Source organism: Xenopus laevis, chromosome 6L, assembly GCF_017654675.1.
Source record: "Xenopus laevis strain J_2021 chromosome 6L, Xenopus_laevis_v10.1, whole genome shotgun sequence".
NCBI lineage: Eukaryota > Metazoa > Chordata > Amphibia > Anura > Pipidae > Xenopus > Xenopus laevis.
Window position 1 is genome coordinate 46,572,069 of NC_054381.1, and position 16,291 is coordinate 46,588,359.

General features: G+C 35.8%; 1 protein-coding gene across 6 annotated transcripts in view; it reads right to left on the bottom strand.

Moving 5' to 3' along the window:
- Window positions 1–16,291, bottom strand: part of satb1.L (SATB homeobox 1 L homeolog) — a 124,201-nt gene that overhangs the window by 43,740 nt on the left and 64,170 nt on the right. For 5 of the 6 annotated variants that reach the window (XM_018267438.2, XM_018267440.2, XM_018267437.2 and 2 more), the window contains 2 exons: window positions 9,214–9,325; window positions 7,131–7,585 (listed from right to left, as the gene is read on the bottom strand). In XM_018267438.2, the coding sequence (XP_018122927.1) occupies window positions 7,131–7,585; window positions 9,214–9,325 (567 nt within the window). The remainder of the gene's footprint in view (window positions 1–7,130; window positions 7,586–9,213; window positions 9,326–16,291) is intronic. The other variant, XM_018267439.2, reaches the window with a different exon arrangement.

Consider the following 16,291-nt stretch of genomic DNA (forward strand, 5'->3'; position numbering starts at 1 on the left):
TTGTGCACCCCAACAGATATATTACATCAATACTTAGTTGAGCCTCCTTTTGCTAATGTAACAGCCTCTAGACGCCTCCTATAGCCTTTGATGAGTGTCTGGATTCTGGATGGTGGTATTTTTGACCATTCGTCCATACAAAATCTCTCCAGTTCAGTTAAATTTGATGGCTGCCGAGCATGGACAGCCTGATTCAAATCAGCCCATAGATTTTCAATGATATTTAAGTCAGGGGACTGTGATGGCCATTCCAGAATATTTTACTTCTCCCTCTGCATAAATAACTTTGTAGATTTCAAAGCGTGTTTAGGGTCATTGTCCAACCCCTGCGTAACTTCAATTTGTGACTGATGCTTGAACATTATCCTGAAGAATTTGTTGATATTGGGTTGAATTCATCCGACCCTCGACTTTAAAAAGGGCCCCAGTCCCTGAACTAGCCACACAGACCACAGCATGATGGAACCTCCACCAAATTTGACAGTAGTTAGCAGGTGCTTTTCTTGGAATGCAGTGTTCTTTTTCCGCCATGCAAAGCGCTTTTTGTTATAACTAAATTTTTGTCTCATCAGTCCAAAGCACTTTGTTCCAAAATGACTGTGGCTTGTCTAAATGAGCTTTTGCATACAACAAGCGACTGTTTGTGTTTGCACTAGTGCAGAAAGGGCTTCTTTCTCATCACCCTGCCATACAGATGTTCTTCATATTACGCTGAATTGTAGAACGATGTACAGATACACCATCTGCAGCAAGATGTTCTTGCAGGTCCCTGGAAGTGTCGCTCATGTATTTTTCTTGGCCTGGGTTTTACAACAACTGTGCTTGTGACCTTCCTTTTCCTGATTTCATTCCTTACAGTTGAATCTGACAGTTTAAAACTCTGAGATACCTTTTTGTAGCCTTCCCCTAAACCATGATACTGAGCAATCTTTTTTTTCAGATCTTTTGAGAGTTGCTTGCAATTGGCCAACTTAAATACCTTTTCTCATGAATGGACACACCTGCCTATGAAGTTCAAGTCTTAACAAGCTAATCCAACCAATTTGGTGTTGCTGGTAATCAGTATTGAACAGTTACATGCATTCGAATTAGCAAAATTACAAGGGTACCCACATTTTTGCACATTTGATTTAATTTCATACAACTGAATACTGCTTCACTAAAAATCTTTGTTCAGAAAACACCCCAGTACTCAGATGTTCCTGGGAAATGAAATACATACCACTGTTATCTTTTTTGTTGAAAGTGGAGTAAATTATAATGCAGGCTGAGAGGGGTTCCCAAACCTTTTCATATGACTGTAAACATATAGGTTATTGATCAGTTCTTCTCTGCAATGTACTTTGTAGGGTAATAAACTTCTCTACAGTTATGCATCAGATCCTAACCCGTCCGCTCCCAACTAACACTGAACCCAACCTGACATGGCACCACTATTTATAGTCCCACGTCCACCAATGCCATCTGAGAGGCAGGTAGGCACGTGCCTATAAGTAGAGCTTGCTAGAGGTGGAAGTTGGGCACAGTAAGGTTGTGACCCTCAAATCCGGGGTGAATGTGGCCCAAACCCACAACTTGTGGGCCCAGCATGGTTCAGGCCAGCCTGCACATCATTAATGTGCATTATTGTGTTTAAATGCAGGACAGGGATAATTGTGGTGGGTTAAATGATAGTATGTCATAGTTATATAGCCAATACTACTCAAAATTGGCCGACTGACCCATGTGCCTTTCGTCACACATGTCCTCAAACTTGCATGGTGGAGGGCCTTGTAGAGCAGTGCTGGCACAGTGCCAGGGGTACTCAGGGGGCAGATTTGGGGTACTTCAGTGCAGAGCAGTGGCAGCAGATGAAGCAGCTCTGCCGAGTACTTGCCCCCTTTGAGCAGACGGCACGCTTTGTTAGCAGGGACAATGCGTGTGTTAGTGAATTTATACCTTTGGTTTTCCTCCTCAAGTGCATGTCCTGCTTGAGGAGGGTGACGTGCCTGAGGAGGAGAGCAGGCCCCATAGGCAGGCAGAAGGGGCTGAGAGGCAGGAAGAGGAGCAAGTTTTGCCCAATGAGAAGGATGAGAGAGAGGAGGGCTGGGTGCCAGCTCAGCATGGGGAGCAGGGCAAACACCACCCCAGCTATTGTCTACGGCTGGGAAGGCACAGAGCAGGTGCAGGAGCTAGATGACCTGCTGCATCTGGAGGGCAGTGAAGAGGTTGGTGGGGACACCTCTTCTACATGTCTGCCCATATGCAGACTTGCATCTGGAGCAATCCCCGGATCTGTTCAATCAAAGACCGGGATGATTACTGGATGGCCAATTTGCTTGACCCACGGTACAAGTGAAAGGTGGGGGTGTTCCTGGTACCCAGAGAGAGGCGGGTGGGTCAATTGAAGAAGGTGCTGTGCTCAAAACTGGTGGAGGCCTTTCCCCAGTCTGACACTTCTCAGGCCTCCACACATCCAGTAGAGACAGGGGCCCTAGCAGCAGCAAAGGCGGAGATCTCATGGGTGTGTGGAAGAGCTTTTTCGAGCCTCATCAGGCAGCAGAAGGCCCAGTCAGCCCCCAAAGTCAACACCAACACCATTGGCAAAGAACTGACACAGTACGCTCTGGAGGTGCTGGCTTGCCCCCCTGCCAGTATCATGTCAGAGCGTGTCTTCAGTGCCACAGATGGGGTGGTCGCTGAAAACTGGACACGGCTATTCACTGGCAGCGTGGATATGCTGACATTTATAAAAATGAATGAGGCATGGATAAGCGGTGTGCCCATTGCAGACATCAGAGACTAGGCTCCTCTCCTCCTCACAGATGTATCCTCCTACTGCTGTACTGCTGCATTGTCGGCAAATGTTTTTCTGGTGGGAGCTATTGCTATTGCTACTACTACCACATGGTTGGCAAATTTCTTCTGGTTGAGGCCTACCTCTTCTAATTCTAATAATGTTACTTCTAATACTGCCGCATGGTTGACAAATGAAGTCACACTATTATTACCCAAAGTCCTGCTAAGTGCTTCCTCTAAGCGAGATGTCTGCAAGTACACAAATGAGGTCTCTGAAACGAGTGGTGGCAAAAGTCCTGCTGCCTCAGTTATCATACAAATAACAGATTAACAAGCTCTTCAAAGTCTTCAACTAATGCTAGTGTTGTGTTGGGTTATAGTTGTATTGAAAGTTGCATTATGTGATGCAACCAAAAAAAAAAAAGTATAATGGATTTTAGGGCCACTCAATTTAATAGCAGATTTGTCAAATTAGGTGAGGGCATAGTTGTATATTTTCTTCTGGTTGGGGTCTGTCAAAGCTCCTAAAAATAATGTTGCTTCCAATACTGCTGCATCGTCGGTAAATTTCTTCTGGTTGGGGCCTACCTACCTCTTCTAATTCTAATAATGTTGATTCTAATAATGCCACAAGGTTGTCTAATTTCTTCTGGTTGGGGTCTGTCAAAGCTAATAAGAATATTGCTTCCAATGCTGCCGCATAGTTGGCCAATTTCTTCTAGTTGAGGCCAACCAAGGTTAATAATAATTTTACTTCTAATACTGCCACATATTTGTCAAATTTGTTCTGGTTGAGGCCTACCTCTTTTAATTCTAAAAATCTTACTTCTAATACTGCCGCATGGTTGGCAAATGTAGTCACACTATTACTTAAAAAAAAAAGAAGTCATTGTATTTGAGTGCTACTAAATTCAATAGCTAATTCCTCAAATTAGGCGCCACCGCGTCAGACAGCATTCAGACCTTGTTATCAGCTAAGGGCAGAAGTAGAAGGTAGATTTATTTAAACAGAATACATAGATTTTTCTTAACCACAATAAAGCCACTTGATTCCTATTTATTTTGCTATTTTTGAGCAAAATTGTGTTTAAGTGAATAGTGTAACATCAGTTACAGTTAACTGTCATGTTACTGCAGTGAACAAGTAAATCAAATGGAGAATATTTGCTGCAAAAAAACTCAAAATGGCGTTGCCCACCAGAGGCTCTCCGGAGTCCCCAGAGATGTGTAAGGAGATGCGGTGGTCATGGCAGCACCTGTAGCAGGTCACAAATATGAAGAGGAAATGGCAGAAAGTACTGGACTTTATGCACACTTCAGCAGTCTTCTAAAGTGTTATGCACTGCTGCACTGTTTTATTTTATAGTAAAAACCTTGTTCAAACCTGTATATTTAGTTTATTTTTCATTTAAATACTACTCAGATAATACAGAAGTTGTTTGGATTCTATAACACAACTATGACTATTCTCAATCTCAGTCATGTAACATCACATTACCTAGTATTTCTGATTCCTTACATTTACACATAAATATACGGTTTATTCATTTCAACTTGGGATACATATATAAACTATAGATGCTACTTTTTGGTTAAACACCAATATAGACTGAGTAGTAGTAGTAGATACCATTACCAGTCGACCAGACCTAATGTAAAAAAAAAACACAGATGTTTTTAAGAAACTGGCAAAATTAGAGCACTTTTTTTCTTTGGAAAAGATAGGTGTCCTCTAACAAAGTAGGCAGGGCATGTGAGTAGCAGTATAAGGAGCGAAACAGAAGTGTGAATTGGTTTTCCCATTGACTCCAATGCAATTCAGCACATTTTGACAAAACATGCCATATTCATTTATCACAATCTACAAAGCTTGAAAGTAAGGGAAAATTTTTTAATGGTAGCCCCAAAGGTGAAAAAAGGTGACACAAACAAAACACCCATAGAACATGAGTTTCATCAAATTGCATTGCACGTCAAAACACAGATGTGCGTTCATGCCAAAATTATTTTGACATGTTACCAAATCGTGGTGCGGGTCAAATCTGTTTCGCAAATTTTTCGCAAAAAATAAAATAATCACAATCTCAATAAATAAAAGAAATAAACCTGCTGAAGCAATAAAGCCAAGTAGATCTTGAGTTGGTGAGCAGAAAACTTCAAAAATCACAGTTTTGTACAAAGAATGCCAATAAATCACACATTATTTAGAAATGTGGCAATGTTACAGCAGTAACAGAATTTTGCAGGTCGAGCAGTTTGGTGGGACATTTTTTCAGAAGTAGCATTCACATGGGTTAAACTGCACTGTCCTACAAATTCTAATAAACCAGGTTAATACATACAAAACTTCAAAGTTATAGATAAAGCAGTCAAAGTAAATAATCATGGAATATTAATAAGTATTTGAACGTAGTGGTATGTTACATTTCCATGAACTTCATTTACATACTAGCAGGAAGGAATATTAATTTGCAGATATATGCACAGTTTGTTGTAAAGCTAGTTTTATATTGATTTAAGTGAACCAAAGAAAAAATGCTGTAGTTCAGCAATGTATAAAATGTGTTAAAAGGCTTTTATGTTTGGCTGTTATGCAGTATATCCCAGTCCATATCTATTATAGCTAATAAAATATAATGAAAATCACCATGGAAAATCGTATTGTAAATTAATAATTAGTACGGGATCTGTTATACGGAAACATGTATCCCAGAAGGCTTTGAATTAAAGGGATACTGTCATGGGAAAAAACATTTTTTTCAAAATGAATCAGTTAAAGGAATAGTTCAGAGTGAAAATAAAAAGTGGGTAAATATATAGGCTGTGCAAAATAAAAAATGTTTCTAATATAGTTAGTTAGCCAAAAATGTAATCTATAAAGGCTGGAGTGAACAGATGTCTAATAAAACAGCCAGAATCCAACTTCCTGCTTTTCAGCTCTATAACTCTGAGTTAGTCAGCGACTTGAAGGAGGGCCACATGGTACATTTCTGTTCAGTGAGTTTGTAATTGATCCTCAGCATTCAGCTCAGATTCAAAAGCAACAGATATGACCCATGTGGCCCCCCCTCAAGTTTCTGATTGGTTACTGCCTGGTAGCCAGGGTAACAGTCAGTGTAAACCAAGAGAGCTGAAAAGCAGGAAGTCTGACTGACATATTATACATCAAATGACTCCAGCCTTTATACATTACATTTTTGGCTAACTAACTATATTAGAAACATTTTTTATTTTGCACAGCCTATCTATTTACCTAGTTTTAATTTTTACACTGAACAATTCCTTTAATAGTGCTGCTCCAGCAGAATTCTGCAATGAAATCCATTTCTCAAAAGAGCAAAAAATGTTTTTTATATTCAATTTTGAAATCTGACATGGGGCTAGACATATTGTCAGCTTCCCAGCTGCCCCAAGTCATATGACTTGTGCTCTGTTAAACTTCAGTCACTCTTTACTGCTGTACTGCAAGTTGGAGTGATATCACCCCCACTCCCTCCCCCCAGCAGCCAAACAAAAGAACAATGGGAAGGTAACCAGATAACAGCTGCCTGGTAGATCTAAGAACAGCACTCAATAGTAAAAACCCATGTCTCACTGAGACACATTCAGTTACATTGAGAAGGAAAAACAGCAGCCTGCCATAAAGCATTTCTCTCCTAAAGTGCAGGCACAAGTCACATGACCAGGGGCAGCTGGGAAATTGACAAAATGTCTAGCCCCATGTCAGATTTCAAAATTGAATATAAAAAAATCAGTTTGCTCTTTTGAGCAATGGATTTCAGTGCAGAATTCTGCTGGAGCAGCACTATTAACTGATTTATGTGTTTTGAAAAAAACATGTTTTCCGATGACAGGATCCCTTTAAGGAAAGACAATCTTCCATAGACTCCATTTTATCCAAATAATCCAAAATGTTTAAAATGATTTCCTTTTTCTCTGTAATAATAAAACAGTACCTTGTACTTGATCCAAACTAAGATATAATTAATCCTTATTGGAAGCAGAACCAGCCTAATGGGTTTATTTAATGCTTACATGATTTTCAAGTAGACTTAAGACATGAAGATCCAAATTACGGAAAGATAGATTATATGGAAAGCCCCAGGTGCTGAGCATTTTGGATAACAGGTCACATACCTGTACACAAGAGCAGTACTTCCCAGTCCCAGACTTACAAATTTTTTGTAAGTCATGTTTATTTTAATACATTTCAGCCCATGCATATTTGGCTTACTATGAGAAAACAACTGGACAGTACTGCTTTAGATGATACTAAAACACAGTCAAGGGAAATGCACATAATCAAGGGAAAAATACATACACCATCCTCTTACTATGTGGCTAATCTTTACCTGAGTTCTGTTGAAAGCCACTCGTGCAAATACTGCTTGCGAGATTCCTGCTCGTTTTAATTCATCACGTACCCACTGGTAGATATCGGAAGACACTTCTGTGTTGGGCGAAAGCTGTTGCTCCAAAGGCTTGTTGATTGATCTACTGACAGGAGGAGGATGGTTCAAGTACTGTTGGTTTAAGGACTGCTGTGCGAGTAGTCTGTTTACAGCATATTGCTGGTTCAGTAACTGAGCCATTACCAGCTGCTGATTTACTAACTGAGGGCTGATGGGAGTAGAAACAAGTCCTGGATGCAAATTGGGAAGTGGCGTCCGCACAGGTGGTTGACTACTGTGAGAAATCTGAACTGGGGATGAAGGCTTTTCTGGAGTACCAACAGGACCAGGCTGCTGACCATAGTTAACATGATTGGTACTTTGTTGAGACAGTTCTGATAAATCTTCAATATCTGCTAGAGAAGAAAAAAAACCATAATGGTTTTTTATTTTTTAAACTTTCATTTTAAAGGGTTTTAAAAATTTATTATTTAATCAACTCAAAGAAAAACTACACTAAACATTGCTTTGTAAAGATATTATTTCTTTAATAAAAAATACATGATGCTTTGTATTGATTATTAGCAGAAAAGTACATTGTTAAGAAATTCCTATGGGTACATGAAAAAAAAAAAAAATGATCTCTAAGTTAGTGGGTAATTATTATCCAGCCAGACTGCGGCAATGCTGCTTTAGACATGATAAACACATTATGCAGGATTTTATTAGACACAAAATTTGACTTAATTTTGGCATCTGGCACATTAAGAGAAATAATTTTCTTAAATGGCTGTAGTGATCATTTGCATTAATAAGCACTGACTTGTATTTAAAAAGTTAGATAACTGATGAGCCAGTTTGAAGAAAATAGATTTGGCATCAAAGGCTGATATTCTGCCATGTATTTGAAATGCTCTGAGATATATCAAAGGAAAATATAATTCATATATATTAAAACAAAGGTCATATCTATATATAAATACTTCACTCTAAAACTAACAATAAGGGGGGGGGGGAATAATTTTGGATTGATAAAACAGAATTGTATACCAACATATAACAAAATCAGTAGTATTAGTAATTATTTGTTAATTTTGTGCTTCAAACTGTAGATTTCGTCAGGCCATGGGATAAGTTAATGCTATACAAGACCACACACACAAAAACACACACACAGTGATGTGCGGGCCAGCCTGATACATGCGGGTGGGTCGGGTTTGGGCCGACCTCGCACCCCCCATTTGCGGGTGGCCACCTTCCGCTTTTAAAGCCGCTCACCTGCTCACCCCGCCCCTTCAATGACGTCTTCGGCGGGGCAGTGCAGGTCTATAAAAGGAACCCGGAAGTCGGGCGCAACAAACACACACAGGGGGTTATTTATCAAGGTCCGAATTTATCTCAATATTGACTGCTACAAACTTCGGTCTACGCTTATTTATTATTAAATTTTCCCGAAAATTACCTTTGCGGGAAAAGCTCTGATTTTCCCCGAAAATTAAGAATTTTCCTGAGTTTTCACCCGAAAGCTCAGAAAACATTGTGAAATTGCCTGAAACCAACGACACAACCAAAAATCAATGGGACTGTTCCCATTGACTTTTATGCAACCTCGACAGGTTTGAGATGCTGTTTTTATATTCGGGCTTTTTAGCCCTCGGGGTTTAATAAATTCCGAAAAATGTGTGATTTTTTTAAAAGCCTATTATAACAAAAAAAATCATGCATTTTTCGGATTTCGGGAATTCGGAGCTTAGTAAATAACCCCCTTAATCTCTCATTTGACTGTTTGTTGTATATACAACTAAACTTCTTTTTTGAGATTATATTGACTAAGACAAGTTTTTTTTAATATATATATATATATATATATATATATATATATTATATATATATATATATATATATATATATATAATATATATATAAAGAGACAAGAAAACGGTTTATAATTGGACAACAGAAGCAAGCCTAACTGTTCAACTGTGATTGACAATATTGTAAGTAATGGCGAAGAAATCCTTTCAGCAAGTTTTCTATTGCTTACCCATCATCTCTTTTGTCTTCTTGAAATGTTTATACCACCTTCCAAATTCTTGACATTTTGCTGCTGAAACATTTGCATAGTAAGTGCTGTTCACAATGGAAGAAATCATACTCTAAAAGAAAAGGAAAAATAAATTATATCAAACAATCTGTAACAATGCAAAGCAAGAGCTGTAACACAATATTATTATTAGAGGCTGACTTTAGCTTACTGACTTTTTTATTTAAAAAAAAAAAAAAAAAAGATTCCAGAATAACATCTGAAATCTCAAATCCAATATTTTTGGCAAATTAGAGACATTATTGCAAAGCATTTTTAAATGCATTCATGGTGAATTGAAAATCATTGTAATCATGGCAGCCCAAGCTGAAATATAGAAATACTGTGTAAAGACTAAGCGCCAGATTTATCAAAATGTGAGTTTAGAGCTTAATAAATAAAAATGTATCCATGTTTTATTCATTCCTATGGGATTTTTAGAACCGTATTTATCAAATCATGAGTTCTAACTTTCACCCACTGATAAATACAATTATAAATTTGAACGTGGGTGCATTTTTCTATGGTGAGATCTAATCTCACATTTTGATAAATCTGCCCCTAAGTGAGTGACTGAATTGCTTACAATAATCTGAATAAATATGATTGCATTCCACACTAGTTATTAACCTCCTTAGGCTGAGTACAGACAAATCAGAATTGTTACAAATTGCCTTCTGTTCTGCACTCTACAAAACCTTTTTCTTTTACGATATTGTAATTACCGTCTGATGTTTGAAAGAAAAAAAAAAAGCCAAATGTTGAATACAATACAGGCATGGGATCCCTTATTTGGAAACCCATTACCCAAAAGGCCATCTCCAACAGAGTTCATGTTAGACAATTCTGAAATTATTTTCTTGTTCTCTGTAATATTAAATCTTGATTCTAACTAAGCTGCCTAAACATTGGTGGCAAAACAATCTTTTTGGGTTTATTTAACGTTTAAATGATTTGAGAAGACTTAAGGTATGGTAATTTAAAATTACAGAAAGATCCCTTATATATGGCTTCTTGCACTTGCAATGGCTCTTAGGGATAGGCATCTATCACAGACCTAAAACTGGCAAAGTTACTGTCAGCAGCCTGAGATGCACTTAAAATTTCATATACCTGTATACATTATTCTATACCCCTAAACTGTCACTAATGCTCACTGTTTCCCTGTGTTGAAGATCAAATATAATCAAAATCAAAGAAGAAGTTATTTTCCAGCCACCCACTGTTAACAACAAATAAATAAAAATAAATTCTATGCAGCATGTAAAATGCAGTTTGTTTATTTTCACATAATTCTAGGATGGCCTCTAAAATTCTAAACAAATGAATAGAGTTGGGGTGTTCCTCCCTCTCTAACAAATGCGCACCTTTGACTATGCGATTAAAAGTTATAAAGCTCTTGATGCTTGATGATAGTTTAACTAAAACCGTATTTCTCCAAGATTACATATAAGAACAAGAAGATAAATATTATGTCTGACCGATATAAAGCTTGGTATGGGGTTTTACAAGGAGCAGACCAGGGATATCATACCTAGGTATTGATCAGTGTTCTACAATGGCTAAAAGATAACTTTCTGGTTAGTTCTGGCCTAATTATATCTACATCAAAAGTCTTAATAATATTACTATTTTCTTGGTAGCCGAGTAAAGAGGGAAAAAAAACAATCTGTTTTACTTGTGTTTAAAGATTTTAAGCTCTATGAAGTCAAAGGCAACCGCTGAAACAACTTATTTACACAATTATCTAAATATGATTAAACAGCTGATGAACAAATATTAAACTCGAAAATGTATAGTGATTTCAGCTTAATGTAATCCTCTTTCTGTAAACAGCAAAGATGATTTTTTCCCAACCAGAACAGTCCTGACATCTCATAAGCCTAAGGGGTGAATAGCAAGAGATTGTTTTTGATAGTTATAAATATTCAAGAGACATGCAGACCATCTGCTTTCATAATACAGGTAAAGCAAGGCTGAAATGGAGAACACTTTGCAAAATGGTTCTTAACAAAGTCTTCTTCCCTTCCAAAAATTTAAAGACAGATGTCAAAAGTGTTTAAAAAGGATAATCTGGACATTAAAAAAAATGTAATGTTTCTCTTGTATCGCCCACATAGATACTTTCCCCATCTGCATAGTTACATAGTCCTATAACATACCTACCGTAAATCATAGCAAAAAATGCTTTATATGTAAAGTCAAAACTTTGTCTCTCAAACATACGGCAATATAACTTTGAAAAAAATTTAAATTAAGGCAGGTCTTTAAATAAACTTTAATAAGATGCCAATGCAGCATTCTTTTCTGTGACAAAGAAAATTCCTTCAGTTGCTCTTTGGTTTTTCTAAAGGCAATGCATTACTTTACTGGCAGCAATGTTGAAGTTTTCGTTGTACTTTAAAGGGGTGAAATAAAAACCAAACATTTTACACAAAGAAAACATTTTTCATTCAAAGCACCTTACAATAAATTTTATTATCATTGAAAATGTGTAATGGAGTTCGAATAGTTTATTGTTCTTGAAAATATATATATAATATATATATATATATATAAATATATATATATATATATAATATATATATATATATATATATATATATATACTATATAGTATATATATACTATATATCATATACATATAATATATATATATTATATATATACTATATACATATATATATATATATTATATATATATAAGTATATATATATATATATATACATATATACACACACCCACAACACACACACAAGAAGGTTATTTGCATATATTTATCCTTCTGTGTGTTTTTTTATGCCACACTTCGGTTTCCCTCCCAATGCCTTAATTGTGTGTCTCTTGGATCAAGCCATTATTTGCATTCAAACATAAAATTCCCTTTTGAATTCGGTTATTTAAACATATCTCTCACATCACCTCTTTCCCTCTCTTTTCTAATTGGGACATGCTTTCATCTTCAAACTATGAATCACCTTTGTTGCTATTCTCTAATACATGGAATCCTATGGGTTGGGACCCAAAATCGGGTCCCCAAGCTATTTAGGCTGGATGACCATGTTTCTGCTTAGTTATAGCAAAAGTTTTTCTATAGAAAATAAAAAGCAATTGAAGTGCATGACTGATATAAAACCAATTTTTGGATTGAAAAGCAGATTCCCTGACTTACTTTAGGTTAGAGAAAAAGGTTAAAAACACTGCTCTTATGCCCTGATGTTCAAGGTGAATTGAGTTGCACATTATTGGCTGTAAAGCAGATCAGAATTACACTTAACGGCCACACTCACAAATATATAAATTTTAAGAGGTGTAAGAAAAACTATGTAATCTGTGTCACTTTGTTTTGTGTGCCTGCATTATAACCTCATGTTGTACAAAACTGTGCAAATATTTTCAGAAATAAATATTTATAATTCTCACAAGGGCATAGATACTCTTACAGGAACGTATTAATGGTGCTGCATGCTACGGTAAAAACAAAACAAAAACATCCACCTTTATCTGAATCGTAAAAACTCCTGAAGATGAATTGTATTATAAACTATACCTAATGTGAACTCACTCTGACAAACAAAAAAAAAAACTACCATCATTAATTATATAGCTGACGAAGAAACCTAGACAATAATTGTAGAGAGCCAAACTCTGGCACAGAGTACAACACTAAAGCAAACATTACTTTAATTAATGTTACACATAAAGTTTAGCAAATAGCAATATTTTAACTGACTTGAATAGAGAGGTTATTTTGATGATGTGAGGAGTAAAAAATATGCTCAAGGAGGAAGATGTGGACATAATCAAGTGAATCCAGAAAAATGGTATAGGGAGACAAATACTTAGGGGGTTATTTATCAAAATCCGAATTTACCTCAATATTTTCTGCTACAAACTACGATCAAATCTGCACAGGTTTTTTGCGCTTATTTATCATTACATTTTCCCAAAAATTTGCTTTGCAGGAAAAAAAAAAAAATCAGATTTTCAGATTTTTCACCAGAAAACTCAAATTTTTGGCATGAAACCCAGCGCACATCAAAAAAATCATTTGGACTTCTCCCATTGACGTCTATGTAACCTCGACAGGTCTGAGATGCTGGATTTTCTGATTCTGACTTTTCCATCCTTGGGGTTTAATAAATTCCCAAATATTCGTGATAAAAAAAAAAAAAATCAAGAATTTTTGCATTCGAAGTTTAGTAAATAACCCCCATAGAGTTTTGCACATCACGCAGTTCTTTATGCAATACAAACTTTCTGTTGGCAATAGTTTATAGATCTATGTAAATGGCATGTCTTAATCGACCAGTGATATACTAGTACATGATATATATAGCATAAGCAAAATACAGACTCCTTTGCAGGAGTCGCTTTGGATGAAATGTTTCCATTTTCACAAAAATGTTATAAACAAGAGGAATCCGAAAAAAGAACTGCTGATGTGTAGGTAAGGCATGTGCTAACTAGATTCTTCTTCTCTACTTCATGTAAATTTTATACAAAATACGGCAATATATATTGTTTAGATATTTTGTTTTGACAGCAAACATAGCAAAGACAGTGTGGTTTCAAAGCATGGAGAGCAGAACAACTTTTTCTCACTATGAAAACAATGGTAAGCATAAACTTTCTAAAGGTTTGGTTACATGCAATTTAAATGTAAATATATATATATATATATTATATATATATATATATATATATATATATATATATATATATATATTAAAAACATGGAAAAAAACATTTACATTACAAATTGTGCTTCACAGATTTATCAAATAGCTGTACTTTCACTTCATTCTCTATAAAGAGAACTTAATTTCTGTTCCAGAAATGATCACGTTAACCCCTTCCAGCTTTGTGAACTAAGAAACATGTTGCCTTGTAAACAAAACTGCGGCATTGATCAAATAGCTAAACAGAAAAAGTACGATCTACTGCGCTTTCAGTGCAATGTTTTTGTGCAGGTACTGTAGATTTAATGGCACTATAAGTAGAAAGTCAAATTCATGATAGTGAATTTATTAATCCTTTTATATGACATGAATCTTGGTTGTAAAGATTAAAGAACAGGATTGAAATGTTGACTGTTGCAAATAATATGCAAAGTATTTCATCCCAATTTGCGTGTGTTTGTATGTAGAGGGTGGGGTTCTTACATATGTTCATAAAGGTATGTACATTGTCAGTGGGCTTAAAAGTTTCACTAGTGAGAAAGTAGTTAAATAGATTGCTTAATTACACTACCTCATTATGACATAAAATGTATCTGAATGGGTAATAAACAGTAGTTAACACAACCAGTGAATGGCAAGCATTTATTCGCATGTGTCCCTATTATACCATGTTTCTCTCGTTGAGAGCAGTGCTTAATTCTTGGCAATGTATGGCCGTTTTCTGCACAAATTCTTGGATACCGGCTTTTGTTTATTAAGACATTACACTTGTTTGCCTATTAATGTTATTGCATGTATTTGTGTGAGCCTTTAGTATTTGAATAATTGTCTAGTTGTCCTGATAGCGTGGATCTCAAGCTTAGAACACTGGCTCCTATGCAAACCTGAACACGTAGGTAGACTATACAGTGCAACATGTGGTGTTCTGATTAAATTTTTATACACTTCTTATGACTGCCACTATGGAAAAATCATTTGGATCCAAACTGTAGTCAGTCAAGTTTTTATTTTCTATTTTAATTAACTAAACAATAGGAAAGTTTTATCCTGAGCATTACCGCTACTGTCGTAACCTGAAGCGTTGCAATATTTCATCATCCTATTGTTTTATAGAATGTGCTGCAATTTTCCTTCCATTACAGCTTTCCAGTTAAAAGAAATACGATACTAATGTATTGCCTAGTGAACATATAGATTAGTATATGAACAGATAGAGATAAAGGATTATTACACACAGATGTAGCACTAAGCATCTGTCTGAGAAAAAGTTCAAGTTTACACTGTGGATGCAAAACCAGAGAAAAGAAATTAAACCCATTTTAAAGCAATAAGAAAAAAAGAGAAATCTGAATTAAAAAAAAAGAAAAAAAAAAGTGTAATGGATACAGGTTACTTACCAGTTAAAAATCTATTTTATTCAGAAATACAGAAAGCAAATGCTTTTTATTTAAAGAACTCCCTTGTTGTATAATAAAAACACACACATTAGGGGCTTTGTTATATGCATGGTGGGAGCATTAGAAAATCTGATAAAAAATTTTCAAAGAAACAGGGGGTGGGGCAAGTTAATATAATTTTGTATTATCGGTTTACTGTTCCTGCTAATAAACTGGCAACTCACTTAACTATGAGGCAAAGTTAAATATATATGTATATGTATTGCTTAGGAAATTTGCAATGGAAACCTAATAATAACCTGAAGTATCTACCCAGTGTCAATCACAAAAAGTGGAATTCGTTGACTAGAAATGCATCGGAACTACTATGCTTAACTTATAAATGCCATAGGTGGGTGATTTGTTTCTGTTAAATCTAAAACTATAGCTTAAATGCATGTAATCGCATTGTAGTCCTAAAAAATCTCATGTTAATTAAATAGAAAATATTTTGGTACTTTTAACCATAAGCCATATTCAGGTATTGTGTTTAAAGTGTCTAATATCGCTTAAGGAATGTGTTTTGTTTTTTTTTTTTTTCAAATTGGGTCCCTTGAGACAGAACGTCAAACATATTGCTTTTGCCACCTTTTATGAAAATAGGACACAGCCCTAATTCTTTTACATGTTCACCTAAGAAATATGATCAAAAGCAAGCTCTAATTATGAACCAATATTAATGAAAGCATATTCAAAGAGGAAATAATTTGGTTTCACAGAGTCCACCATTAGCATACCGTACTGCATATCCAGTTTAATACACTAGAGTAGCATTTTAATAAATGCGTTTGTTTGTCTGCTCTGCATTAGATTGGTAAACAAACCTCATTTTACCTGCACACAATTAGTAGGATCTACACTTACAGAGCCAAAAACAAAATCCAGGTATTTTTTTCTTACGTTGAAAAAAAAAAAAAAAA